Genomic DNA, 27,492 nt, shown 5'->3' on the forward strand with positions numbered 1-27,492 from the left:
TTGACGATGTAAATATCAGGAAAAAATAATTTTACAGAGCCAATAATGTAAAGAGTTAAAGTATGATAAATAGAACCACCTTTTTATTAAAAACTAATTGAAAGGTTTACAAATTCATCATTTTTTCAATAGTATACTATACAAAGTGTATCTCTTAAATTGTCCTAAATGTATATAATTGGTATAATTTGACATCAAAAAATTTTTTTTTCACACCACTAATATTCAAATTTTAAAATTAAATCTTCATGAAGTCAACTAAAAGTATTCTCCAGGCATACATTGATAATTCACTCCTTTCTACAACAATGTCAATGATATGCCAGGAGATGGTATCACGATTTCCTGAAGAATTAAATTATTCAACTTTCGAAAAGTTTTTAACAGAGTTTTGGGTAAGAGACTATGGTCTGAAAAAGTATATTACCCAAATTGTAGGCATTTCAGCCAATGCATTCATCGATACTTTCAAATTACTTGAAATTGCCTTCCCAAAAATCCACTTAACAGATTCTCAAGACGATGAATCCGTGTCAGGACATCCACTTCTTTCTCGATTACCAGATGAACATAGTAAAACCATCTGGGGAAAGCTTGCCGTCAATACTTTGATCGAAATTGTCGAAGCCATGTTCCTTTCCATTCGTCTTGAGTCAGGAAATAACATAAGCGATGAAGAAAAGAAGTTTATGTGCAACCAAATGTTTTCTTTCATCGACGCAGTCCGTAATGATGCTAATCAACGTTTCGACCTCATTCCTTGCAAGATTTACGCTCACTGCTTATCAGTTCTTTCCGAATTAAGAGGCCCAGGGATCACCAAAGAATTTGTTACTCGAATGTCATTACTTTTAACTTTTTCTCCAATCGAAGTTGAATTATTCTTCATACTCTTCTCCGAAATCATTATTAGCGAAATGAACAATTTTAATTCAAAGGTTTTAGAAGGATATATCGAAGCAATTGTCAAATATTATAAGAAGAAAGAAGTTCCTCCTACAACCATCGAAGCTATGTTCCAATGCTTGACAAACTTTATTGGACAAGTATTGGTTCACAATTCTTCCCTTTCTAATAGCGATTTCATTTATAAGGCAAATAATTTTACTAAAACGTACACAGGACAAAAGGGATACCTTGGCTATGGCCACCAATTCCATGCCATGCTCTACAACTTCTCAACTCATAAGAAAATGGCCCAAACTTTTGTTGATTACGGAAAAAAGTACGTAGATCCAATTATCGGCGACGTTAGCGGCGGATTTTCTGCTATTATTCAATTACAGCAATTTATCAACGGATTAAACTACGCAACTCCCTACGGTTTACAACAAGGTGTCAATTTCTCATGGACACTGAACAACAAGAGGACAGACAACGCATTTATTGAGTACGCTGTGAAGGCCGTCTTGGATCACCACGGTTCCTTCAAATTTGCCCAGCAGGAACTGAGTAAATTCATTATTCAAATTGCCGTCATCACAGACAAAGAATTTATCAACAAACTAAATAATTTCTTGATGAACCCCTTCTTCGTAGAGAACATTGAAGGCGTTTGCATCGCGATTCATTCTTTAATTTCAAAAGATTCGAAATACAAAGGCGACAAAACCGAAATTACCAAGATGTTGGCACGCCAATGCCCATCTATCCTCTCAACACTCATAGAAAACAGCTCTGTGAACACAAACCAGCTCTACATGTGGCAATCTTCACTTTCCCTATGCAAAGAGTACAACGTTGGCGCTGATTCCGTTGTTTCTAAGATCCTCGATTCAAGCCATCCAATCGCTTTCTCTCTACAGCCAACGAAAACCATAACTCAGCAATTAAATCGCTGGCAGAAAGCGTTGCACATAATGAACAAGCCCGAAGTCTTCACCGTCAATGACTCTAATTTACCTTTTACGACAAGCGATGGCTCCGTTGATGAGGCTTTGTTACAATTGACTTTGATTATGCCGGAGCTTCCGTACGAATCGATTCCTGTCAAGGCAATGGTCGCAGGATTAACATCCGTGTCTCCTAGAAACGCAATCGCTATCATTTTGGCTTTGGAAATTATTGCTTACAAATATAACCAATTTGCGGATATTATTAATATCGTATTCGAAAATATGATCGCTTCTCAGAACGGCTGTTCGAATCTTGGCCTATTTATTACCATCGTTTTGGTAAATCATCTTATTGAAATGTCATTCGAGTCAGATATCAGATTAACCGACGATACTATCACCAACGTTAATTATATCTACATTACAGGCCTCTGCGCCTCATCATACGCCATCAGATCTGTTACTCTTAAGGCTTGCAAGTATGTACTCGATATAAAGAACAGATCTTCGTATAACTACAACATTCTCTACGAGCTTATACAGAATAACGAGGACAGAATCAACTACGACGCTTTGGTAACAATTCAAAATTCTCTTGACCCAACATTGGAGCCAGATCTTCCGGAAATTACATTTAACGATGTTATTACTTCGGCTTACGGATTTATTTATATGTTCCACTTAGCGCAAATCGCACATTTACTTGTCAAAGGAATTTCGACCGAAAGCAGATGCGGATTACATCTTATTCTTACCAGAATAATTAAAGGAAACTTAGTTAACGGCGCAGATGCTTGTCTTTCCCGTAATGCAACCTTAATTATTACAAATAGCATTACACCAGACATTTTAGAGAAGAACAACCTTGCGACATTGATGATCATACTACACAGATTCTCCAGAACAAGAGAGGAGAACTACGCTTCACAACACGGCGCATTATTCTCCACAATTGCACTTGGCAGCTGTACAGACATCTTAGGATTGAACACAAAGGATCCTTGGAGCCTTTACTCAATATCTTTCGCAGCGATGAGAGTTACTTCCTCAGAAGAATTCAAACAAATCAAAGAAGAAGAGTCTAAGTACTTCCCATTCCTTCTGGACATCCTTGATAAGATTTCCAACCATATCTATACGATCAATTTCATAGATACAACCGGAAACATCAATCTCAAAAAATTCGATACAATGCCACATTTAAACGGCTTTATTTCGAATGTTTTGATCACTCTAAGGCATATTGCCCAGTTGTACTACACGAATCATGCAACAAATCTCCCTGGACCGTTCGAATTGGAATCCTTCCTCGACAGCAACGTTTTCCAGAAAGATAAGTGGCCGCCGTGGGTCTGCCAGATGCTGCCAACTCCTTTCGAACAGCTCGCAACCGATACTTTGTCAGATATGACAAAAATGCTCATTCCTGACAAACAGTTAATGAGTGTATATGTTTCTACCGCGAAGAAATTCTCTCCTTCGATCCTTGCATCGTTCCTTTACCACGATATTTCTCAATTGCCAATGTATATCGACGAATCCTGCCATCCGAAGCGCCAGATGCAGTCAGTCACGTATTTCCAAGCCATTGCCTTGATGTTTAAGCCATTCACAAGCGTCGCCCAGTGGAAGAAGAACATCATGGAGAATGGCCAGACAGATTCTTATCCAGAACTAAGCGAAGCCATACTCCAGAAGACGGGTTCCCTTCTCGCAATCGCTCTAGCCTACTTAGCTAACACAGAAGTCCCAAGAGAGGTCCATTTAAGAGCCTTGTCACTTTTTGCCAATGTTTCACTTGGAACTTTAGCTATGTTAGTTAAACCAAAAGAAGTGAATGAAGTCCTTGATGCGTTAGATTCCATCAAATCTATCATTTCGTCAAGACATTCACAATTATCTGGTGGAGCTGTTTGTATGTTATCAACAACCTTGTCAACGACACATGTCTTTGCTACAGAACAGTTTGTATCCACCATGTTCAAGTTTATCATGAAATGGCCACGAATTCCCGCACTTTCACAGTTAATTTCTCCATGGATTGCTTCTGTTTCTGTTTCTCCACGTTCACAAGTATTAAAAGCAGGAGATCCAACATTCTACGCCTTCACTCCTTTGTCATTCATTGATGCTGTTGTTGCTTTACCTTCTTCTCCATCAACATTCACAATTGTCTCTAAAATCATCTCAAACCAAGAGAGATTTACACAGGACATTTTGACAGTTTTATTCTATAGAATGTTGTTTTCCGATGCTTCGTCAGGAGAAATGGAGCAAAGATCAGCAATGTTACACGCATTGATCAATACATGGCCGGAGAGAACAGTTGATTTGATTGGAGACTGCTTGGGTATCTCTGGATACCACTATTTCTCAAAACACGCAGATGATCAAAGAGAGTTTTCTTATATAGAAGTAATTGAAACTCTTTTGTCAGTTTTGTCAAACGTGACAAATATTTTGCCATTCCACAAAGCGAGGATATTGGCATTTATTTTGATAAATATCGATATCTACACAGAATCAGCTGCTCCTTTGATTGTTAGATTCGCTCCGAACTTCGTACAAACAGGAGAATTCATGGAGCAACTCATTGGAGACATCAAAGAAGTTTTCGGTTTGGAATGCTTGAGATGGGCTTGTTGCTGCTCTGATTTGAGCCTTGCTACAAGAGGAGCATTGTTCTACGGAAAGACACTGACACCTGTAACGACAGAAGGAATTCTGAGTCTCACGAGATCCCTCGGAATGGCTGTGAACATGTTACACGAAGCACCAACAGCAGAAGACTCAGTAACAGCGCAAAACTACATAGAAGTCGTTACAGAAACATTGTCAAGTGCGGTAAACAAGTTATTGAGTAATTCTAAACCTGATAGCGCATTGAGTGACTTGTTCTGGTTGGCAGCGATGTTATTACAGTGTACGGAAGCATTGAACATCATTGATCATTTATTAAAGATTATTTCAGCATTGTTGAATGATGAGAAAACAATGAAAGAAGCCGCAATAACAATTCCTAGTTCATTTAACGGTTTCATTTCACTTTTGGCCAGATCCACATTTACAAAAACCTCTGTTACATTGTTAGTTGATTTATTGACAAGGCTTTCGAAATACCCTAGATTGGCAGGAGATAAAGGTGCCTTGCAATTAGCTTTGTTAGTTCCTCCTCTCGAAGAATTGTTCCCTCTCGATGACAAGTTATTTTTCGCAGAATTGGCATCGCACATGGGCAGTGATTCTCTCGACTTACAGAAGTGTTTGACACAGTTGGCATCTATGAGATCTGCTGGTGCACACACACAAAGAATGAAAGTCATTGAGGACGCAACGAAGAGATTAAACGTCGAAGCAATTGCAGATGTCATTGATATCTTCGACCAAGTTAAAATTGCATTGAGAAGATACAGATACGACCCAGTTTATTTGGCATGTATCACAGTTGCAAACAATGCGAAGAATATCAAAGGATGCCACATCGAAAACATCGCAAGAGAAGCAGCGGAAGATGATAACCCAGAGAACGCTCCAACAAAGAATTCATTGCTGCAAACAATTAACACGAAAGGAGTTGGAATCGCAGAAAAAGAGAAAGAAAAAGGAAATTCAGTTCCTAAATATGTTGAAGTACAAATTCCTGAAAGAAGCATAACAAGTTATTCCTTCGAAACACCAGAAAGCTTCCCTCCTTTGTTCGCTTACAAACCTTCTGATGCTCCAAAGGGATCAAAGTTCTTGGCTGACACAGGTGTTTCCAAGAAATCTCAGCAGTTGTTTGATAACATGCCGCTCGAACCATTCGAGAATTTGGACAAATTGATCAAGAACATGAACGAATACGCTCCGGAGTTGTTGATTACTGGAAGATACGACGTACAATACGACGGTGCAATTTTCGTTAACCAATTCACTAACTACAAACATAATGCTGCTGAAGATAATACTACTGACGGAAAGTATTTCACAAGCGTTTTCAACCTCAAATTGTAAAATTTATTTTATTTACTAAAAAATAAAATTTCTATATCTTATCAAAAAAATTCTTTTTTCACCTCAAAATTTTTGAAGATCAAAAGACTCAAATTTTTCGCGCTGACTTTTTCAAAAATTGAGGGAAAAAGTCACGCGAAAAATTGTAATTTTTTTTAATTGACAATTGCCATTTATTAGAAATCATATCATAGGGTTGGAGATTTGAAAAATATGATTCAAGACAAAAAAGGTATCCATCCAGATCAGCAAAGACTAATTTTTGCTGGAAAACAAATGGAAGATGGAAATACATTGAAAGATTATAATGTTCATAATGCATATAAGATTTTAAGGTTGCACTTACGCACCTATGAGGCATCCTTCAATTCAAATGTTTAAGGATAATTTTCAATGACCCTTCACACCATTTGTTGAAAATTTGAATTAAAGTCAGATAGGCGTAAGTGCAGCCTTAACTGGAAACCATAATACAATTGTGTTTGTAAAATTCAATGAGAAAGTAATACAATCGGTTTTTGTTTTTGAAATTAATTAGTCATTATACCTCGATTCTTTTTATACTTATATTCCACTCCTTCAATGTTGTATGAATATCCAGGTTTTCAATTTTAAATAATCGTTTTTGCGCTTTTTTTGTACCCTGTGTAAAACCCATTGTCCAGATATGAAGTGGAATATCTTTATAAAAAGAAACGAAGAATTCTAATGAGAAGATTGAGACATTTCGCTTTTAAGTGTAAATACTAATAATGAATCTGTTAAACTCATCTATCCTTAAGGCTTCACTAACATGACAAAAAAATATTCAAAATTTTTAAAAAGATGAAAAATATGCTCTACGATATATATGTTAATCATAGTCTATCATTTTCAGAAAAAGCACGTTATAACTCATGTTAGTGGAAAAAGGTTTTTTTGGGTGGGTCAATAAAAATTAAAAATAATGATAAATATAGCATTGATATACATCATACTATGATTCATAGAATATATATTTCAAGGGACTTTAATTTTTGTCATGTTAGTGAAGCCTTAAAGCATTTGACTTTTCTAGGCAAAGTCAAAAAAAAACATTCAAATATTGAAAAAGTAGTCAATAATTTTTTCATTTCATTTTTAGTTTTCATGGAGCCAGACTTGAAAGAGATTGCTAGAAATATATCTGATTATATTGATAACGATACATTCTTATCGGCAAGAAGTCCTCAACAGATAGCTAAAATTCTTAGTTTTGCAAAACTAAGTCCTTGCGAATTTGCAACATTATTCACAACTCTTTCAAATTATCATGGAAAAGCAGACATATTAATGATGCTTAGTCGTGCACGCTTAAAAGATTTCAATAGTCAAGAGGAAGCTTCTGAAATTTCTGAAACAATTTCATCAATCCTCGGAATTCAAATTCTTGATTCACTATTTTCTTTCTATCAAAACAAGCTTCAAGGGGAAATTTCGGAAACCAAAAATCATAAGTCCCAATCTTCTGTTCCTCTTCCAAGCTCAGCAAATTCAATTACAATTAAGTCTCAAACTGAAAAAGTTTATATAATTGATAACATTGATTTCAATTGTAGTGTTGAAGATTTGAAAAATAGAATTCAAGACAAAGAAGGAATCCCTCCAGATCAGCAAAAGCTATATTTTGCTGGAAAACAAATGGAAGATGGATATACATTGAAAGATTATAATATCCATAATGGAGCCACAATTTCGCTTGTTTTAAGATTACGTGGTGCAAAACCAGTAATCTATTTGTATCCAAAGGAAGAAACCAATGCAAAAGTAAGTATCAATATCAATGATGGTGATTTTTCATTCGTGTATCCTTCATTCGACGAAGATAACACGTGGAATGTGAAAGCACTCCCATCAGGCGAGATCGTCCACAGAGGAAAGAAGATGAGATATCTCTTCTGGGAAACACTCTTTTACCCGAATCTCAACATGAACAAAGGATTCATCATCAAAGGCGAAGATAGTATTTCTTTCTTCGAGGATAAACTGAAGTCTATGAACCTCAACGACGCAGAGATATGTGATTTCGTCACATACTGGTGTCCGAAGCTTTGTGGATACAAATATGTCAAAGTATGCTTCCAGTTCAAAAACTTCGACGGCATGTGTCCAATGAACGTTGAGCCGAAGCCAGACAACGTCAACAGAGTTTTCTTCGCAGCTCTCCCTCTAGAGAGTCCATGCGACGTCGAACCACAAGAACTTCCAACATTCAATCGTGATGGCTTCACAGTCATCGAATGGGGCGGAACCATCGTTACATCTGAGACACTCTAATGATTTATTATTACTTACCTTCAATGAATAAAATAAATTATATATTTTAATGAAAAAATGAATACTTTCGAAAAAGAATCTTGAATTTTGTGAGTTATAAAAAGTTTCAAATTTTATTTTTGAGTTAATCTTTGTTTTATATACCCGATTACCTCATAATTGATCAGATTTAGGTCAGAGTTAACAGTTTAGATTAGTAAAAATAAAACGTTTACTTTTTTTATGCAGAAAAAAGTGACAATTGGTCCAAAGCTCTGTGTTATCAAATTTATTAAAAATGACTCAAAAGTATTTTGAACCATATGAAGACCTCATGGATACATATGATAAGCTCTATCATCTTAAATCCACGGAGTCTGCAGAAGAAATTATAAATTTAATCGAAACAATTTTATTCAAAAAGTCTAAAATTAGTATAATAGATCTCACAGCTAATTTGTTCAATGCAATAAAGTATATTTTTCGATCACTTCAACTTTATGTCAATATCATCAATCAAATTTTTCAAGACAATAATATTGACGAGTTCGAAAATGATATTTTACAGAATGATAATAAAATTGTTTATTTTTACGATGATGAATATGAGGATTGCCTCCAAGCTAAATATAATAAACATTGTTTTCCAGATGAAGATCATGTGAATTACTTCATTATGTATGATCAAATTGACAAATTCAAAGAGTATATCTCTAACAATACTTTAAAAATGTATCATTAAATGTTCCTATCGATTATTTAAGTCCTATTGAATCATGTTGCTTTTTTGGCTCTGTTAACATTTTCTTTTTCATGATTTCAACTTTAAATGTTGAATTGACACAAAAATGTCTTCAATACTCATTTATTGGAGGAAATACTGATATTATTAATGAATGTTTGAAGCATCATCAAATTGATGATACTTGCATAGAAAATATTATTAGTTCTCATAACAATACTTATCTCAAATTTATTTTAGATAGAGATTTGTACGATCCCAAAAAATGGATTATAAAGATGTTATTTTTTCACGAAATCTGAAAGCCATGTCTTTAATGTTTGAAAAAGATAAAAGCTCAATAATTCCTTGGTGTGCTTCATTCCAACAATCTTTCGAAATCATTAAAAACGAAGAACTTGATTTTACAAAAAAGACACCCACTGGAAACAACATGATCCATTATGTTTCGATGTTTAATAATTTTGAAATTTGCAGATATTTATTGGAAAGATTATCAAAAAATCATTTAGATGTTAATGCAAAAGGTAATTCTGGATGGACTCCTCTTCATGTCGCTGCGGAAAAGAATTGCTTCGAGTGTGTTATACTTCTGACTTTATTTGGTGCAGATGTCAATGCAAAGGACGATGAAAACTATACTCCACTGCATTATGCAGCTGATTACGAACGCAAAGAGATAGTGGAATTTCTTATTTCTCACGGTGCTGATGTCAATGCAGTCTGTGATTCAGGGGCATAACCTCTTCATTTTGCCGCCGATGTGGATCATTCAGAAATAGCTGAACTCCTTATAAAAAATGGTGCACAAGTTAATGCAAAAGATTCTAAAGGAGAAACTCCTCTACATTACTCTGCAAAAAGTAATAGTACACCTTTTACATTCTATGAACTCATTACTGGCGGAGCTGATGTCAATGCAAGGGATGAAAACCGACAAACTCCTCTTCATTTTGGAACAATCAATTATAATTCCTTACATTTAATAATTAGTCTTATCTCACACGGTGCAGATATCAACGCAAAGGATAATGAGGGGAAAACAGCTCTTCATTATGCTTCCGCTTATGAATATACAGAAATAGCAGAGATACTTATTGAAAAAGGGGCAGATATGAACATACAAGATAATGATGGACAAACTGCATTACATATAGCGACAGAAGGTTGTCGATTCGAATCAATGGAACTTCTCCTTTCCAAAGGTGCAAAAACTGATATATTTGATGGAAAGGGGAATGCAGCCATTCATTATTCATTCAAGCAATATAGTAGTGGACCAATAAATGTTCTTGCAAAACATGGAGCAGATATTAATCTAAAAAATTTGAAGGGGAAAACAATGTTTCCTCTCGCATTAAAAAAATGGCGTCCAGAATTAATTGAAAGTCTTCTAGAACTTGGAGCAGATATTCATTCAAAAGATTCACAAGGAAGAACAGTTCTTCATTTTGCAGCAAAATATCATGGAAATCTAGATTTTGTCAAATATAGGGTGTCCAAAGGTGTGTTTAGCACAAACCTGAATACTGCGAATAGAAATAAACAAGTTACATATATATAAAGTTTATTTAAATATAATCACCATTGGATTCAATCACGCGTTCGCAGCGATCGATCCAGGCTTGAAAGACACGCTTTAAATCATCATGAGAAAATTGCTCAAATTGCTCTCTTACAAAATTTTCAAGATCATCTGGACTCGCGAATTCGCGTCCTTCAGCTCTCTTTTTTAGCGTGCCGAATAAATAAAAGTCAGAGGGTGCAATATCAGGTGAATAAATTGGGTTTGGAACAACTTTGACATTGTTTTCCACCAAGTAATTCATTACCTTATGACTTTTGTGAACTCTTGAATTATCAAAATGAATTGCAAACTTTTGTTTTTGTTGTTTGGATTTCTCAAACTCATCAGAATTGATAATTTGAGTAAGAACATTGTCAATTAGATACTGAGCATTCATCGTATTAGGTTTTTGAAGAATATCAATTGCGATGATGCCATTCACGCCCCAAAAAACCGACAACATCATCATTGCTGTGTCAATTTTTTTCTTCGGGAATGTTTGCGGATTTTCATCCTTCGGGATCCACATGATTTTGGATTCTGTTGCATATTGAAACCAAGACTCGTCCCCTGTTACTAAAAAGCGAAACTTCTTGGATTGATACGCACCCAATATAGAGAGGAGCTCTTTCGAAGATTGGACTCTAGATTTTTTTTGAACTGAATTAAGGTTGTGCGGAACCCAACGTGTATACGCTAGTTTGTAGTTCAAATAATTGTGCAGATAATAACTGACTGTTGTACGTGGTATCTTTGTCATCTCCTCTATCCTTCTGAGTGATGCTCTTGGGTCTTCATCTAGCGCTTGAAGAATTGCTTTGATTTTTCTTTGATCCGGCGATTTTTTGTCAATTTTTATGATGGGCGCCTTTTTGTTCATGAAGTGATACATCCTAACATGATACGTTACAGTGGAATAGCTAGGAGCATCCATACCGAAGCATTTTACCAATGTCTCGTAGATTTTTTTACAGTCTTTGCATTTTTTTGCAAGAGCGAGGATGTTTTCTTTATGATTCATTAAAAAAATGAAAAAAATCCCGCCAAAATTTCCCGCGAAACCGCCTCTTGTCTCAAAATTCATTTTATATCCCGGCATGGCGCCAAAATACAACATACTCATCATATACATATATTCATATTTTTTATTATATATTTATAATCAGCATATATCTCCTTTAATAGTCTCATATAGAGCGCTGTGCTAAACGCACCTTTGGACACCCTATATTAAAAAGACAGCCGAATTGCTAGTTTCTCATGGAGCCGAAATCAATATTAGAGATAAAAAAGGAAAAACTCCTCTTCATTATGCTACACATCATTTCTTTAACGATGAAATGCTTGTATTTCTTGTTAAGAATGGTGCAGATACTAATATCGTGTATAACAAAAGAAGAACTCCTCTTCATATAGCAACCGCAAAATTTTGTCTTAATTTTAATGTCTGTGAACATCTTATTTTAAATGGTTGTGATGTCAATGCAAAAGATATTGATGGGAAAACTGTTCTTCATTATGTAGCATCTACTCATATTTTGGCATTGGCAGAGATTTTTGTTTCACATGGAGCAGACATCAATGCCAAAGATAATGAAAATCAAACACCGCTTCAAATCGCATCTAAGGATGAAGTTAGTAAAGATATTGCAGAGTATCTAATGAATCTTGGCAAAGAGCATGAGCATTCTTCTGTTTAAATAAAATATATATTTTATATTGTTTAAAAGAATCAATTAATTTAGACTATTTTGAAAATGGATTAGTTCCATAATTCTATCCTTCGAGATAACAGCAAGATATGAACATTTTCCACCAAGTCTGGCACCAACACCATCCCAAGAGCACGCTTTTTCTTCATCTTTATCGATTTCATCGAATAAATGTAAGGTTTAACCGTTTTTGTAATTTTGTATCTCTTTTAATTAAATAGTTTGGATCCTTTTCCAAGCCTTGTGGAAAATTATTTATCAGTTTACAAATATTTCCAAATACTATTAAGTTACTTTATTTCTCATTGATTTTCGAAATTTAGTATTTACAATAATGATAAATAAAAAGTGACATTTGGTCCGAATTCAGCATAATCTTTCTATATGAATCAGGAGTTTTTCAAACAATACGATGAATTTATTGAGACGTATGATACGATTTTTCACTTAACATCGTCCGAATCCGATCAAGAGATTTTGAATTTGATAACTACTGTCTTAATTTCCAAATACCGAATGAATATTTCTGATCTTATTATGAGTTTATTCAAAGCTATCAATTACAATTATCGAGCTATTAATCTTTATATCAGAATTATCAATCAAATCTTATCGAAATTTTCAATCACGCCATCAAGCTTGAAAAAAGAAGATATTTTGTATACAAGTGCTATTCTATTGGAATTCTCTATTAATGATGATAATGTCTATCAACTTAATTATCTAACAAATTTTCCAAAAGAAAATGAAATTGATTACATTATTATGAATGATCAAATCGAAAAATTCAGAGAATTTGTTACTGAAAGATCATTGGATGACATTCTTATAAGAACCTCTGGAATAATTGGTCTTGAACTTATTGAAGCTTGCTGTTATTATGGATCTGTGAATATCTTTAATTTCCTGATTTCTAATTTAAATCAGGAAATCACAAATGAATGCCTTGAATATTCATTTGCTGGTGGAAATACTGATATAATCAATGAATGTCTGAAATATAATAAAATTGATAGTGGATGCTTTCGATACATTGTTGGATCTCATAATAATAAATTCTTGGAATTCATCTTTGAAAGAGATTTATTTGAAGAGGAATTTCTTGATATTAATGTCATTATTGAATCACAAAACTTGAAAGCAGTTTTTCTTCTTTATAAAAAAGATAAAAGATTAATAATGCCATGGCGTGCTGCATTTCCACAGACATTCGATATTATCAAAAACGAACTTCTCCCATCAAATAGAACATCCCCTTTTTTCAAATGATTGTAATCCTGGTTCTTTTCTCCAGTATGCAGCCGCATATAATAATACGGAAATATGCGAGTTGATATTCAATCAATCGAAAGACTATCAAAACTTTATAAATAACACATATAGAGATGGAATGACAGCACTTCATTTAGCTGTACAAAATAATTGTAAAGAAACAGTTGAATTACTTCTTTCTCATGGTGCAAATGTTAATGCACAAAATTCAGAACTGGAAACTCCTCTCTGTATTGCAGTAGAAAATAATAACAAAATTATATTAGAGGATCTATTAGCACATGGAGCATTTGTAAATACAAAATATATTGATGGGAGTACAGCCCTGCATGTTGCCATACAAAATAATCGAAGCGAAATATCAAAATTTCTTATTACACATGGAGCAAATTTGGATATCAAAGATGTGGATGAAAATACTGCTCTTCATTATGCAATAGGGAAAGGTGAAGAAATTGTAGAATTGCTTATATCTCATGGTGCAAAAACCAATTTAACAAACAAATCGGGAAAGACAGCTTTTCATCTTGCAGTTGAACATAGATATGAACCAGAAATAAAGTGTTTTATCTCGCATGGCATAAATGTTAATTTTAAAGATAAACATGGAAGAACAGCCCTCCTTATTGCGCTGGAGAATAATAGTTCTAAAGAAATTATAGAATTACTATTATCTCATCGAGCTCAAGTTAATGTACAAGATGAAAATGGAAACCCAGCTCTCCATATTGCAGTTAAAAAAGCTATCGATAAAGAAATTCTAGAACTCCTTATTTCTCATGGTATAGACATTAATTCCAAGGATTCTGATAATAAAACTGCTCTACATATCTCCTCAATGCATAAGGAATGCTATGACTTAACAGAACTTTTAATTTCACATGGACTAGATGTTAATTTAAAAGATAAATATGGACAATCTCCACTTCATTATGCAGTAAAATGCGCCGACGGAAACCGAACAATTGAACTTCTTTTAAAAAATGGTGCAGACATTAATATGAAAGATAGAGACGAGAAAACTCCACTTCATATTGCATCTTATTTCTATAGAAGCGAAGTACTCGAATATCTAGTTGTCAATGGTGCAGATGTAAATATAAAAGATATTTCTGGAAAAACAGCTCTTCACTATGCTGCACTATATGGTAACGCAACCAATTCAAAATTCCTGATTGCACATAGTGCAGATGTCAATGCAAAGGATAACGAAAATAATACTCCACTTCATTTTTCATGTGAAAATAATTATAAGAATAATATGTGTGAGCTACTCATTTCTAATGGATCAGATATCAATTCAAAAGATATTAATGGTAGAACCCCTCTTCATATCGCGATCATAAATCATTGCAATGAAATTGCAAAACTTCTTGTTTCTCGCGGTGCGGATCTTAATATTAAAGAAAATAGTGGGAAAACGCCGCTGCATTATTCGGTAGAATTAGATAATAAAGTTAAACTTCTTACTTCTCATGGAGCAGATATTAATGCCAATGATAACAGTGATAAAACTGCCCTCCATATTGCTTCTCAAAACCAAGATCGAATAGATATTATGGAATTTCTTATTTCCCATGGCGCAGATATTAATGCGAAGGATATTAGAGGGAAAACTCCTCTTCATATGGCAGCAGAAAATTGTTTTTGTGATGCAATAGAGAAATTAATTTTGAGTGGTGCTGATATCAATGCAAAAGATGAAAACGGAAAAACAATTCTTCATTACATTGCAGAATCCTCAATTACTTGGATTGTCGAATTTCTTGTTTCGCATGGTGCAGATATTAATGCAAAAGATAATGAAAATAAAATACCTTATGAAATTGCCACTTTTAATGAGGTGAAAAAAGTTTTGAAGCCATCAAACATAAAAACATAAAAAATAGAAAACAAAGCAACCTGTTAACTTAGAGTATACTTTATAAATCATCTAAAGTTAATCATAATTCTTGGTTAAAAATTATTTTTTGATTTGTTATGAAACTACTGATTCAGAGTAATCACAGATTATATGTATGATTATTTCTTGATTAATGCTATTATCAAGTAACGAAATTTCATCATAAATGATATATTTAATAAACAATATTTTAATTAATAAAAACAAGCATGATTAAAACCATTTGTAAATAATGATTATATATCGTAAAACGGAAAACAATTCAGGACAAAATCTATGATGATTTTGTTAAATAACTTAATATGTAGTTTGGAAACGGGAAGAGCTATTTGTTGGGGTTGTTAACAACGAACTAGGATTTCGAGAAGAAAACAAAGCAGTATGAGCGTATAATCTTGGAGTTTGTCGAACTCTTATGTGTTCAGTTAAGCAACCCATTTGGTTATCGACTTCTCCATAATATTTCCATGATAAAGATTTAGAATGATCGTATTCACGAGTTGAGGTATGTGATTTAGGTGTCATTGAAGTTTTTATCTTTAATCTTGATGGGATTGTTGGAGTTCTACACTGTCTATCTATCATGACTACATTCGGTTCACCCAATCTAATAATTGTTAAATTACTTGTATTTTCTGGTTCTATTTTTACAGATCTAGTAACTGGATGATTTTCAGATAAGTAATGCGGTGCGCTTTTGCGAGGTTTTTCTACATATGGCTCTAATTCTTGAATTCCTGTTTTTACCAAGGACCTTTCAACTGGTTTCGGTCCCCAATTCTTATATTTTCTAAGATACCTTTCACGTCTATCGCGATGACAAGGAGCATCTCCTATCTGAGGAGACGTTGTCTTGTGCATTTACGAAAAACTGGAAAATTTTGAGCACAAATTTATTCGAATTCTAATAACCATACATTATAAGGCTGATTTTATTCATCAAATTCATTTTATTGAAAAAATACGTTATTTCGAATTGGAATTTTCCAACGGATGAAATTTTGGATGAAGACTTTCGAAACTAAGCAAATGAACATAAAACTCAAGGCATAAAAGTAGATAAATATCATAATCTTCAAATTAAATGAATTTTTTTCTTGAATAATTCTTTTTGTTTGCAAATAGATTAATAAATTCTTAAAACAAATAAATCGATTTTATTTAATAAATATAAAAGTGATAATAATACAAAAATAAAAATAGAATATATAAATTTATGGTCTAATCTGTGCGCAGCAAGGGATAAGAATCTGTTCTTTGATCTTCGGGTAATTCTGGTGAATTTTCAAAACAACTCTTGCTACTTTAATTGCTTCCACAGGTTGTTGTGCCTTCATATAGTTATAAGCAAGTTTGTAACCGATGTAACAATCAGTTTTAGAAGTAAGTTCCCAAGCAGTACTTAACGCTGCTGCAGCTTCTTCGTGGAGTTTCTTCTTTTCGTAGATCTGTGCCATCATTTCCCAAGCCTTTCTGCAACTCTTATCAAGGTTAACTGCCTTGTTAACGTATTCTTCAGCATCATCCAAAATGTTGTCTTTGATAGAGATATAAGTCATCATCAAAAACGCTTCAACATAGCTTGTTATTTCGGAAGCAATTGGTTTATCATGAATTAATGAATTCAAGTATCTCGTTGCTTGTTGTTGTTGACCTAATCTGATGAAGCATCGACACATTCCAATCAATACATCAGGAGCGTCACTTTTCATGCTTTGATAAATTTCCAAAGCTTGTTGAACAGTTTCTTGTGTGTTCTTTGATAACAAAAGTGTTGCTTCCATCATCTGTGTGTCGTGTCCTGCATTTCTGAATTTCCTGAGTGTATTCTCTGCACCGTCAATGTCTTTCTGCATTGCCAATGGTTTTTCTTCGCACCAAACAAATTTCTGAGATGGATTTGCTTTGATGTGGAAGATGTAAATGTGGGCAACATCTCCCCAATCAGGATCATTCCTGCATGAATAGAAATGCTCGATGGCCTTCTGTGGATTGCCCATGTAATACTCGTACAATCCTAAACAGAAAGTGTAGCCACCCAATGATTTATCGCATTTCTCTAAATACTCAGGGATCGATGATAATTGGCCGGCTCTTGCACATAATTCTATTAATCTGACAAGTGTTCTAAAGAATGTTGGATTCTCGTTAAATGTCTGTTGCAACTCTTGTATTGACTCATTAGAGTTGATGTCGGCAAGAATAACTGTTGCTTCCTCGCATTTCGGATTAGTTCTCAATATTTGTTGACAAATTTCAACAGCTTCTTGAGTTTTATCATCTTCAACTAATAATTTCGCGAGTTGCAATGATGCCTTTGATGAAGAATCATCTAATTCTGCTGCTTTCTTTAAGCATTTGATTGCTTCTTCACGGTTATCTTGTTGTAACAAAGCATCTGCATTCTTTTGATATAATGTCGATGCTTTTGTTTTTACTTCCAACATTTTATCGCCAGGGATATCATTTCTGTTTGGAGCAGTCAATCTATCATAGCATTTCAATGCGTCTGATAGATATTCACTGGAGTTTTCATCAGATCCATCAGCCAATTCAATCAAAGACATTAATTCAGCGAATTGAGCATAAATGAAAACAGATTCCCAGTCAGCGGAATCAGGATCGATGTTATCCATTGTTTCTCCAACGATTTCTTGTGCTTCTGGGTATCTTCTGAGTTTGTACATTGTTCTGCAATATTCCAGAAGAACTTTGTTGTCATTGGAAACTTTGATCGCGTGGTCGTAAGCTTCAAGAGCATCATCAAACGCGTGAACAATCATGTATGCACGTGCAAGATGAAGAGCAACTTGTCCATCGCGTGGATCATCCTGCAAAGCCTTCTTGAAGCATTCAACGGCTTCGTTAAATCTCTTAACGTTTATCAATGCATCGCCAAGTAACAAAAAGTTTGTTTTGTTCGGAACAACTTCTGCGAGTTGTTTGAAACATTTGATGTAGGCGGCTTTGTCTTTAAGTATGTTCAGATAGATCTTGGCGGCTGATTTACATGCTGCGGAGAATAATTCAGACTTCTGATCAAAGGAATCTAAAATGGCAAGACCGTCAGGAACATAGTCACTTTTTGCCAAAAGTGACGCTTTGAATAATTTAATTTGGCCGACTTGGTCTGGTTCTGTGAAATTTGTGAGTGCATCGTCAACAGTGCTTAATGCTGCATTGAAGTTTCCGGCTCTCTTGTGGACGTGAGCGATAAACAAAATGACATTTAATTTTTCAGGAGATTTGGCTGCGATGTATTCTCCTGTTTTAGTAATGTTTGTTGCTGTCTCTACGGCTTTATCGTATTGGCCATGGGAATCGCATAATTGGGCCATAATCATGTTGTATCTGAGGGATGATCTGATTCCGAAGTCAAAAGAGACAGCTCTGTTGAGAGCAGCTTCGGCTTCATCAAACTGCTTCATCTGCAATCTGATTTGTGCAAGTAACAAGTGGCAATGCGATGCATTGTATCCCCAATGAGAATTCAACACAAATTGGATGGCTTTTGTGGCCTGTACGTAGCGGCCTTCACCATAACCAAGAATAGCAAGGTAGTATGAGAAAGGAACAGCTCCTGGAACGAAATCAAGCATCATTTCAATAAGATCGCAAACTGGACCGTTTCTTGGATCAGGAACTGTCTTATCCAGTGTTGAACAATGCTCCATGGCTTCTGTCATTGCATCCTCGAAATCAGGAAGTTTCAAAATAATGATCATATCTGTAAATCTGTCGACTTGTATTTTGTATTGAGTTCCTTCCGATTGTACTGAGGTATTGAGTTTCTTGTAGACTGTTTCGACGTGGCTCTTCATTGCGCCGAGAAGAGAATCAACATCTTGCGGTAATCTGTTCAATCTAGCGATCTTTTGCTTGAGAGTGTGAAGTGCAAGGCCAGGACCGTTCGTGCCGTTCATGGCTTCTAGGAAGTCCAATTGGCTCTGGGCATCGGCCATGTTGTTCATAAGAATATATGCGTTGACAAGTCCGGAGAAAGCGTTGTCATTTTCGCTATCGAGGACGACTGCTTGCTGGAGAACTTCAACAGCCTCCTTAGCGCGGCCAACAGCAATCAAAAGACGGCCATATACGTTTTGTATATTCGGATTCTCTTGATTGGAGGCTACAACGCGTGGGAATAAGCTAAGCAATGAATCGACGATTTGTCTATCAGACCAGGATAAGCCAAGAATGACTTGTGTAACATGAGCGATATATTCTGCATTTTCGGCTTCGTATTTAGCAATAACTTCGCACAAACTCTTTGTTGAATTCCTGGCACTTTCAAGATTTCCTGTAATGCCTAATTCGTAAAGGACAGTCAGAAAATGAATCTCTGCGTCGCTGACGTAATGTCCTGCGCCTTCTTGAGCAGCTTCTAATGCAAGTTCCCAGCTTCTCGATGACAGATATACACGAGCCCTTTCTAAGTTCGCTTCTGGGAAATCACTAATTCCGGATAATTGAACAAGAGAAGCTAATGACTCTTGCCATTTGTTAACATTTGCGAAGTATAATGCTTTGCCGTAGATAACGAATGGATCGATGTTCCTAGCAGTAACAGAAGCGTCGGAATTTGCAAGATCGAACCAGCGGCCGCTATTTCGGTCACCTTCTGTAAGTTTAATCCAGCCAACAAGAGCTGATGCGTCCTTGTTCGCTGGTTGAGTAGAAGTCAGCGGCTGTACAAGATTGAAAGCTGTTTCATAATCTCGTGTTAACCAACAAATTTGAGCTGCTTGAATGATCGATGATGCTGATGCTGAATTCTTTAATCCGTCTAAGGTTGATTCAATTTCACTAATTGAAGCAAAATCTTGCATTTTTGCTTGCTTGTGGATCCATAGTTTTGCGTATGCTATTGCGAGCTGTGCTTGTAGCATTGACTTGAGCTTGTCGAGAGTTGCCAAACCAGCGCTAGTTTTGCCTTCAGCTCCAGATGCAAGTGCATCCCAAATCAAGAACTGTGGATCAGATCCTTGGTTCTTAATGAATGAGGCACAAAGTATGTGAACATGCCCGTACATGGCATGGCGCCAGTAATAATAAACACGTTCAAATAAGAGCTTTACCATAAAATTTAATAACCGATCTCAAACATCAAACGTGCAAAAAAAAATTCAACAAATAAAAAAGTTCAAGTTCCTTGTATAGAGATATAAGAATTGATTTGATTTATCATTATTGTTTTATAATCATGAGTATTTTTTTCCAATAGGAATTCAAAATTGAATCCAATATCAGTAACAATATCATGGATTTGGATTCCTTAGATCATGTAAATGTGATTTCCAAAGTATTGAGACTCGGTATTCGTATTATCAAAATCACTCGATATTCAAATGATTGTAAAGGGGGATCGCAGTCTCAATTTACAATGAATGGAGTTATTGTGAAGATGGGTTGTTATTCCAAAAAGAACGAATCTGGATTCATTCGTCACTTTTCGGAATTTTAATCATGAGTTTTAAAGTACTTACACTGCAATTGAACGATCATTATAGAAACAACATGCTTTCTAGATGCATTGTAAATCCAAATGACACACTTAATAAAATGGCAAGCCAAATTTTCATTCCAACAATTGCAAAGCAACTAAATAATCCAAAAACATGTGCATCCACGATTGAAGCATTGATAAATGAAGACTTTGAAGTAATGCAATCATACTCTGATGTTGTAGTTATTTGTTTTTCAAAAATTTATCAAAATATTCCAACAAAGCATATCGCCATCATCTTAATGAAGAAACTTATCCAAAGAAAATTTGAATTTTCGTCATTAGAACGAAGAGTTATTGTTGAAATTTTTATTAAATCACCACCTACGCGAAATATGAAAGAATCAGCTGCAATAATACAAAATCATTGTTGTGAAAGTAATTCGGCTGCTCTGTTTATTGCCTCTATCATTCAGCCAATGAGATTTGAAGAGAAACAAAGAGAATTTCTTAGAGAAGTATGCAGAACATTTCTACAATCAATGCCTGAATCTATCAGTACGTATACCGAAAACTTTAAAACATTTCTTTCTGAAAAAATTGAAGCATCTGGTGTTCCGATTTACGGAGAAACTCCTACTCAAGAAAAAATGCGTGAAATAGAAATAGAGAAGAAATTTGAAGGCTTTTTAGATTTCAATCCTTGTAATAATAAGCTAATTTTCATAATTTTTACAATTGTGATGATTTTCCTACTTTTCTTTACAGACAAGAGCGGAATACTCCATAACTTAGAATTTGATGATAGTTAAAAAAGAAAAATGACAAAATAACAATATTTACTTACAATTCTTAATTAGACTCTTTTTGTTGCAATTTGCGACCAAACACCGTTTAGTTCACTTGCAACCTGACCGTAGTCATGCTCACTTTGTTGCATTGCGGTTCTCATTAACTGCATTACATTATCTTGATATCTCTTCATCTCAGCAATCTGAGCTTGTATTTCTTCAACTTGTGGATCATCCTGTGGTGTACTTTGGATGATCTGCAACTGATTTTTAAGCTTTTTAATAGCTTTTGTATTTTTCTTGTTACTTTCTAAGATTAAAGCTTCTAGTTTAGAAAACCTATCTGTAAATTTCGCTTTTGATTCCTCAATGAGAGCTTTAATAGCTGCTGTCTGATCATTCTTAGAATATTCTTCATCAACTGTTTTTATAACCATATCTTGAATACCTTTAAGTTGGTTTTCAATGTTGTCTATTCTTTGATTTAATTGATTTGCGTATTGAGATAAATTTCTAATTTGCTCTCTTCTTTCTTTATCTTTGATTGTGTTTGACTGAGCTGCAAGTCTGAAGATAGAATCTGATGCATTTAAGCGTTCTTCAATAGAATTTATCCTATTAACAATTGGATCAAATACAGTTGTTACTGATGGATCTTCGGTACTAATTGATCTTAAAGGTGCGGCACTTTTATTTCGATTAACTGTATCTAAATATACACTTGCTTGGTGGTCAAAAGAAACATCCATAATAATGTACGTTTAAAAAATCAATTCAAGGTGATTTTTATTGAATTTGACAGAGAATGATATACGTTTATAAATTTGTATGAGTGCACGAGGCGAATTAATACGTCCATTTTCTACCCGCCAACCGCACTCAAGCGCAAGGTTATTAACAGATAAAGAGCAAAGAGCTGAAAGAGAGCAATTTGAATTAATAAAACAAGCAAAAGAGAAAATTTCAATCGAGGAAATTATGGAATTGAAACGTGAAAAGCAAAATCTCATTCAAGAGCGTAATATTTTACGTGCTAAAATAACAAGATTTGCAGATCTTGCTAAAAGAACAAATTCTAATGGATCAATAAATCCAAGAAATCGAGGAAAATCTAGAAATGCTATAATTGCTAATACATTACAAAATCAAATTGATTCTTTAACACGACAAATTGCTCAAAAAAGATCTGAAACACAACAGCTAATGTTTTCTGACAAAGCTGTCGAGATTACAGAACTTCAAGAAGAAGCTAAGATGCTTTTTATGGAAGCAATGCGATTAGAGAGAGAAAAGAAAGAAGTTGAACTTCAATACAAAGAAGCCCAAGAAAATTTAGAGAGAATCAACGCAAACTACTCAAGCTCTGTAATTGCAGAGCAATCTAAACAAATAAATCAATTGGAGAAAGAAATATCTTTGCAAAGGCAGCGTAATGAAATTCTTCGCTCTAAGATTTCTGCAATAAAAGAAGAGCAAAAAACAAAATCTTATATTGATGCTACAGAAAAAGTTAAGAACAAAATTGAAGAAATTAAAAAGAAGATACAAGCAGAAAAAGAAGCAATACGTGCCCTTGATCAAGAAACAGAGTTAGTTAAAATCGCACACAAGGAGAGAATGGAAAATTTGCGAAAATGATTATATATTCAATCTAATGTTGAGGATAGCCTCACTTAGAATTGCTCAAAATTTAATTATTATGTAAGTATATGTTTGTTTTTGTTATATAATAAAGAGTATAGTTGTAATTTATATCTAAGCTATTTAATAGCCTCAAAATCTGTGTATTGACTTTTGAGATATTCAATTTAGGTTAAAGTTACGCAAATATCTAATGAGAGATGCAAACTCATTTAGTAATTCTTTGTATTCCATTTTGAATAGTGTTAATTGTTTAGGAGATGAAGGATTACGAAAAAAATAACAAAATCCCGGAAGTTTGATGTTGTGCTTATCATAATATCATTTTACATAAGTATGATTAGTTTGATTTGTGTGTAAAACTGCCTGAGCTTTGCTTTTAGATAATCGAGAATGAAAACAATATGCAAAATGATTTCGAAATTTAATGAAAACAGATACACCATGGGAATGCATAAACGAATATGATACTAAAATTCTCATAACTGATGTCAAATTGAATTATGCCGATATTTGATAAAAGTGTCACTTATGAGTATCTTCCAAAGCAGGAAAACAGTCCTTCTTCATGATATGACCTCTATCCAGAAATATCTGAGATATGCTGCAGACTATCATGCTGAATATGCTAAGACTTGGAAAACGATGGGCGAGAATCTTTTCCAGATGATGACAGGACAAAACTCAGCTATTACACCACAAATGACACGCTTTTCAGAGATTATGGCTGAGATCGGTCAATGCCATGAGCGTTTAGCTGCTGAAGAACTCAGAAACTCCGAAGATTTTAATGATATTATTGAGAGATACAACGTTCTCTACCGTACTAATAGCGAACATGTTGCTGCTAAGGAAAAGTATAAAGCAGCATGCGCAGCTCTCGAAAAGGCTATTGAAACCGACAAAGCCGAGGAATCTAGACCAGACTATGAAGCAAAGCGCAAAGTTAAATGCCAAAATGAAATTGAAAAGCAAAGAAGCAACAAAGCTCAGACACTTAAAGATACAATTTCAACATTAGAAGCTCTTATTGCAACAAGAACCAAATACAGCGCGTTCAAAGTCAGGAGACTTATTTCTGGCTGGAACCGCTTCGGCCATGCTCTTAAGGTTGAAAGCCAGAACGAAATCGACTTAATTGCCAAAGCCCAAGATGTTTTGGACGAAATCAAGAATACAAAGGTTGTCGATCCAGAAAACTTAAAGAATATGGAGCGCGCAATCGAAAGCCATATCGAGGCTGCCCCAGCTCCAGCAATTGTTCCAACTCAGGAAACATTTGAAGAAGCAAACAAAGCTTTCGATGCTCCACCAGTTGATGAGGAACCATTAAACATCCCAGAGCAGCATCAGGCTCCAGAAATTCCAGAAGAACCACACGAAGAGCCAATTGAAGAACATCATGAAGATCTAGTATTACCAGACGAAGACTATCAACCAGCTCCAGAAGGTGTTAATCCATTTGAGTAAATTCAGTAATCCTTACCTAATTAGGTGAAAAAAAAAATGATTTGATATAAAAGCTATAAGTTTAATAAATTAAATGTTTTTCTACAATCATACATTAAATTTTATTGTTTTATTTCAAATCAGAAAGCATTTTTAGGAGCTCATCATGCATATTTGAATAAATTTCTTGCTCTTTCTCTTCATGATCAGAATCAGATTCTGAATTTTGATCAGCTGCAAATTCGTATTCTTCGCATAAGACAAAATCAACTATCTGCTGAATATACTGATTGTTCATCTCAATAATAAGAGAAGGGATTCTTTTTTGATCAAGCATTAAAAATAAATTATCATCATATTCAAACTTTGAAAGGGAACTGTTACTGTTTAATTGATCTGATGAACTATTAAAAGATGTTGAATCTGAAATTGGAGATATTAAAGCTATAGCATGAGTTATAGAGTAAGAATCTATAACTTTTCCTATATCTTTTAAACTAGATTTGTGATTTATGAAAATTATGCAGTCTTTTGAATTCGGAATAGAAACTAATTCTAAATTTTCACATATTGGAATATTTACTATAATATTTGGATCCTTTAGGAAACTCAATGATGATATTATGCTTTGCTTAAATGAGCTAGCACTTGGATCATCAGGAATTAGAAACAATAGGCGTTTTGTCATGAAAATGCCGGACCAAAGGTAGGGCTCAACAAACAATCTAGGACACGCTAAACCCTTCCAGTAGATAATTAATCATATTGAATCAACCAAGGCTGTCAGATTACGAAAAACATTTTATTACAAAATCGATCTCGGAAAATTGTTAAATCTATGCTGCTGCATTGTAGCCATTTATTTAGCAAAATCGGATCTCCTTTTATAAATTTTGACATTTTGAATTGTCGAGGTCAAAAAATATATATATTATTGTAATGTGTCTACGTAAAATATATATGTTTTGAGAATATCGATAAATCAGCCAAAAAGTGACGATAGGCAGTTTTTTTGGCGGGCAATTTTCTGGTCATATGACACAAATCCCTCAAATTACGCAACTTGCAAGTAACGCTGGAATCCAGATTGATGAACTCAAAGCAGATCCTAATAGCCAGGGTTTAGCAGTTATAAGTGATTATTTCCAACAAAACTTCGGAGATTCTTCCAAGCTCTTTGTACAGCCAGATCAGCATAGTGTCACCAAAGAAAAGGAGCGTATTGCTGAAAGATTAGGTTCTTTTAATCCCAAAGACAACGCAGTTTGGCATGAAATTACACAGAGGTTTGGAGCAAACATTAAGCAGCCCGAACTCCTTAGTATTGCTAATGTTTTAGCTCAGAACGCTTCAATTAAACTAGATCGTGATGCAAAAAGAAGAAAGTCTGTTCTTATTAAGTGGTTTGAAGAGAATTGGAACGCGATTCAGCCATATTTAGCTTATGTTGTCTTAGAAGATACAAAAGCGGAGTAACGCATTCATTTTAGTTAATTTTTTTATTATTTTTGCACTATGATAAATTCATGACTTTTTTTATGGATAAATATACTTAATATCTCAAAATCTGATAAAAACAATTAGTCAATTTTATAAGGAGAAAATATTTATACGGTTTACAAATGAATAACACGAAAATGCATATTAATTGAGCTTGAACTATTTATCCTTGCAAGCAAAAGCATGTAATTAAGAAAAAAAATAATCGAAATACAAAATGTCGAAAAGTTAGAATTCCGTCAGCCATATTATAAACCTAAATATGTATCTACATAGGGTGAGAAGAATTGTTATTATTTGTTTTCGTTCAAGTAAAAGATTTGAAAAATATTTTTCTGAAAAAGAGACTCATAAGATTTTGTTTCGGATTTCGAAACGTAGTATTCTTATGTGGTGGATGTTTGAGTTAAAATAAGTAATCTTGAAAGAGCCAATTAAAATTTCAAGGTATATGAAAGTAATCTATCTGCGATGGTGTCTATGTTTATGGTGATGATGATGGTGTTTGTGGGAGCGTTTTCTTCTATGGTTATCATCAGAATAAGATTCGGAGTCCGAATAATTGCTTTCTTCCTTAGGTAAGTTTGTAGGTTCGTCTTTCTGTTCAATCGTTGAAGCATTATTAGTATAATTTTGTATTTGTTGAAGTATTCTAGGTGCGTCTGCAACATTATCACTGTCTGATACATCAGCTTCATCACTTTCAGTCTCTGTATCTTCAGCTAACTTTTCTTCTTCTTTTTGAATAGATTTTGTAGCAATCATATTTTGGTAATCGCAATATTTCATTACTGAAAGTTTTGTACCATTAATTTCGATATCGTTTCGTTTTTTGACTACTTTACCTGGAGCGTGGCTTGAAGAATAATAAACTTTGCAAATTCGATTTCCAAGTTGGTCATCTTCAAAGATACAAGCTTGAATTTCTGAAAATTCACTAAACAATGCGCTAACCATTTCATTATTTAATCCATTGGCTGGTAGAATTACAATTAAATGATCATCATTGCTCATCAAAATGAAGAAATAAATTTGACATAAGGGTTTCGTTTTGCTAAAATTGTCACTTTTATAGCATATTTGTTTTTGGATGTTTTGCGAAACCAAAAAAAAAACTATGATATACAATGTGTGTGTAAAGAAAATACTTTATTTACTAGTTAAAAAATCATTTGGTATTGATCAAGTTATTTTTTCTGGATAAGATATTATATGGATAATTGGATAGAAAATACAATTATATAATCTTGTACCTGGTTTAATTAAGCTAATTGTCATCAGAAACTTGTAATTTTTATGAATTTCAGATTTTCTTTTCATTACTGCTTTTCTTAATAGGTCAAGTTCTTATTTACGTTATAAAGTAT

The 27,492-nt window shown here is 34.3% G+C and overlaps 15 protein-coding genes across 15 annotated transcripts, besides 4 other annotated features; 10 read left to right on the forward strand and 5 right to left on the reverse strand.

Annotated features, from left to right (window-relative positions):
- Positions 1–224: 224 nt before the first annotated feature.
- TVAGG3_0964010 (FURRY-related family) lies at positions 225–5,878 on the forward strand (the record flags this gene model as incomplete). Its single annotated transcript, XM_001310490.1, has 1 exon — positions 249–5,828. The coding sequence occupies one exon, from the start codon at positions 249–251 to the stop codon at positions 5,826–5,828; it is 5,580 nt and encodes a 1,859-aa protein (XP_001310491.1).
- Positions 5,879–6,159: 281 nt separating this feature from the next.
- Positions 6,160–6,286: a mobile genetic element.
- Positions 6,287–6,609: 323 nt separating this feature from the next.
- Positions 6,610–6,631: a mobile genetic element.
- Positions 6,611–6,863: a mobile genetic element.
- Positions 6,864–6,956: 93 nt separating this feature from the next.
- On the forward strand, positions 6,957–8,125 carry TVAGG3_0964050 (cellular macromolecule catabolic process; the record flags this gene model as incomplete). The annotated part of the gene is made up of 1 exon (XM_001310488.2): positions 6,957–8,123. The coding sequence occupies one exon, from the start codon at positions 6,957–6,959 to the stop codon at positions 8,121–8,123; it is 1,167 nt and encodes a 388-aa protein (XP_001310489.1).
- Positions 8,126–9,109: 984 nt separating this feature from the next.
- TVAGG3_0964060 (proteasome regulatory particle assembly) lies at positions 9,110–9,586 on the forward strand (the record flags this gene model as incomplete). The annotated part of the gene is made up of 1 exon (XM_001310487.1): positions 9,110–9,586. The coding sequence occupies one exon, from the start codon at positions 9,110–9,112 to the stop codon at positions 9,584–9,586; it is 477 nt and encodes a 158-aa protein (XP_001310488.1).
- Positions 9,587–10,335: 749 nt separating this feature from the next.
- Positions 10,336–11,639: a mobile genetic element.
- On the reverse strand, positions 10,416–11,543 carry TVAGG3_0964080 (Mariner transposase; the record flags this gene model as incomplete). Its single annotated transcript, XM_051253521.1, has 1 exon — positions 10,416–11,543. One exon carries the CDS (start codon positions 11,541–11,543, stop codon positions 10,416–10,418), a length of 1,128 nt encoding a protein of 375 aa, XP_051079095.1.
- A 112-nt stretch (positions 11,640–11,751) lies between the features above and the next one.
- TVAGG3_0964090 (fatty-acyl-CoA binding) lies at positions 11,752–12,111 on the forward strand (the record flags this gene model as incomplete). Its single annotated transcript, XM_001310485.1, has 1 exon — positions 11,752–12,111. The coding sequence occupies one exon, from the start codon at positions 11,752–11,754 to the stop codon at positions 12,109–12,111; it is 360 nt and encodes a 119-aa protein (XP_001310486.1).
- Positions 12,112–12,660: 549 nt separating this feature from the next.
- TVAGG3_0964100 (spectrin binding) lies at positions 12,661–13,392 on the forward strand (the record flags this gene model as incomplete). Its single annotated transcript, XM_001310484.1, has 1 exon — positions 12,661–13,392. One exon carries the CDS (start codon positions 12,661–12,663, stop codon positions 13,390–13,392), a length of 732 nt encoding a protein of 243 aa, XP_001310485.1.
- Positions 13,393–13,513: 121 nt separating this feature from the next.
- On the forward strand, positions 13,514–15,289 carry TVAGG3_0964110 (cyclin-dependent kinase inhibitor 2C-related family; the record flags this gene model as incomplete). The annotated part of the gene is made up of 1 exon (XM_001310483.1): positions 13,514–15,277. One exon carries the CDS (start codon positions 13,514–13,516, stop codon positions 15,275–15,277), a length of 1,764 nt encoding a protein of 587 aa, XP_001310484.1.
- A 184-nt stretch (positions 15,290–15,473) lies between these two features.
- TVAGG3_0964120 (uncharacterized protein) lies at positions 15,474–16,164 on the reverse strand (the record flags this gene model as incomplete). Its single annotated transcript, XM_001310482.1, has 1 exon — positions 15,596–16,159. The coding sequence occupies one exon, from the start codon at positions 16,157–16,159 to the stop codon at positions 15,596–15,598; it is 564 nt and encodes a 187-aa protein (XP_001310483.1).
- A 269-nt stretch (positions 16,165–16,433) lies between these two features.
- TVAGG3_0964130 (tetratricopeptide repeat protein 21-like protein family) lies at positions 16,434–20,451 on the reverse strand (the record flags this gene model as incomplete). The annotated part of the gene is made up of 1 exon (XM_001310481.2): positions 16,513–20,379. One exon carries the CDS (start codon positions 20,377–20,379, stop codon positions 16,513–16,515), a length of 3,867 nt encoding a protein of 1,288 aa, XP_001310482.1.
- Positions 20,452–20,815: 364 nt separating this feature from the next.
- On the forward strand, positions 20,816–21,556 carry TVAGG3_0964140 (uncharacterized protein; the record flags this gene model as incomplete). Its single annotated transcript, XM_001310480.1, has 1 exon — positions 20,816–21,556. The coding sequence occupies one exon, from the start codon at positions 20,816–20,818 to the stop codon at positions 21,554–21,556; it is 741 nt and encodes a 246-aa protein (XP_001310481.1).
- Positions 21,557–21,600: 44 nt separating this feature from the next.
- On the reverse strand, positions 21,601–22,284 carry TVAGG3_0964150 (uncharacterized protein; the record flags this gene model as incomplete). Its single annotated transcript, XM_001310479.1, has 1 exon — positions 21,601–22,284. The coding sequence occupies one exon, from the start codon at positions 22,282–22,284 to the stop codon at positions 21,601–21,603; it is 684 nt and encodes a 227-aa protein (XP_001310480.1).
- A 69-nt stretch (positions 22,285–22,353) lies between these two features.
- Positions 22,354–23,435, forward strand: TVAGG3_0964160 (uncharacterized protein; the record flags this gene model as incomplete). The annotated part of the gene is made up of 1 exon (XM_001310478.1): positions 22,364–23,173. The coding sequence occupies one exon, from the start codon at positions 22,364–22,366 to the stop codon at positions 23,171–23,173; it is 810 nt and encodes a 269-aa protein (XP_001310479.1).
- A 270-nt stretch (positions 23,436–23,705) lies between these two features.
- Positions 23,706–24,710, forward strand: TVAGG3_0964170 (uncharacterized protein; the record flags this gene model as incomplete). The annotated part of the gene is made up of 1 exon (XM_001310477.2): positions 23,708–24,646. One exon carries the CDS (start codon positions 23,708–23,710, stop codon positions 24,644–24,646), a length of 939 nt encoding a protein of 312 aa, XP_001310478.1.
- A 934-nt stretch (positions 24,711–25,644) lies between these two features.
- TVAGG3_0964180 (uncharacterized protein) lies at positions 25,645–26,149 on the forward strand (the record flags this gene model as incomplete). Its single annotated transcript, XM_001310476.1, has 1 exon — positions 25,661–26,101. One exon carries the CDS (start codon positions 25,661–25,663, stop codon positions 26,099–26,101), a length of 441 nt encoding a protein of 146 aa, XP_001310477.1.
- Positions 26,150–26,213: 64 nt separating this feature from the next.
- Positions 26,214–27,167, reverse strand: TVAGG3_0964190 (RNA-binding domain, RBD family-containing protein; the record flags this gene model as incomplete). The annotated part of the gene is made up of 1 exon (XM_001310475.1): positions 26,588–27,139. One exon carries the CDS (start codon positions 27,137–27,139, stop codon positions 26,588–26,590), a length of 552 nt encoding a protein of 183 aa, XP_001310476.1.
- Positions 27,168–27,492: the final 325 nt, after the last annotated feature.

The sequence above is a fragment of the Trichomonas vaginalis genome, chromosome I (genome assembly GCF_026262505.1).
Source record: "Trichomonas vaginalis G3 chromosome I, whole genome shotgun sequence".
Taxonomy (NCBI): Eukaryota; Parabasalia; order Trichomonadida; family Trichomonadidae; genus Trichomonas; species Trichomonas vaginalis.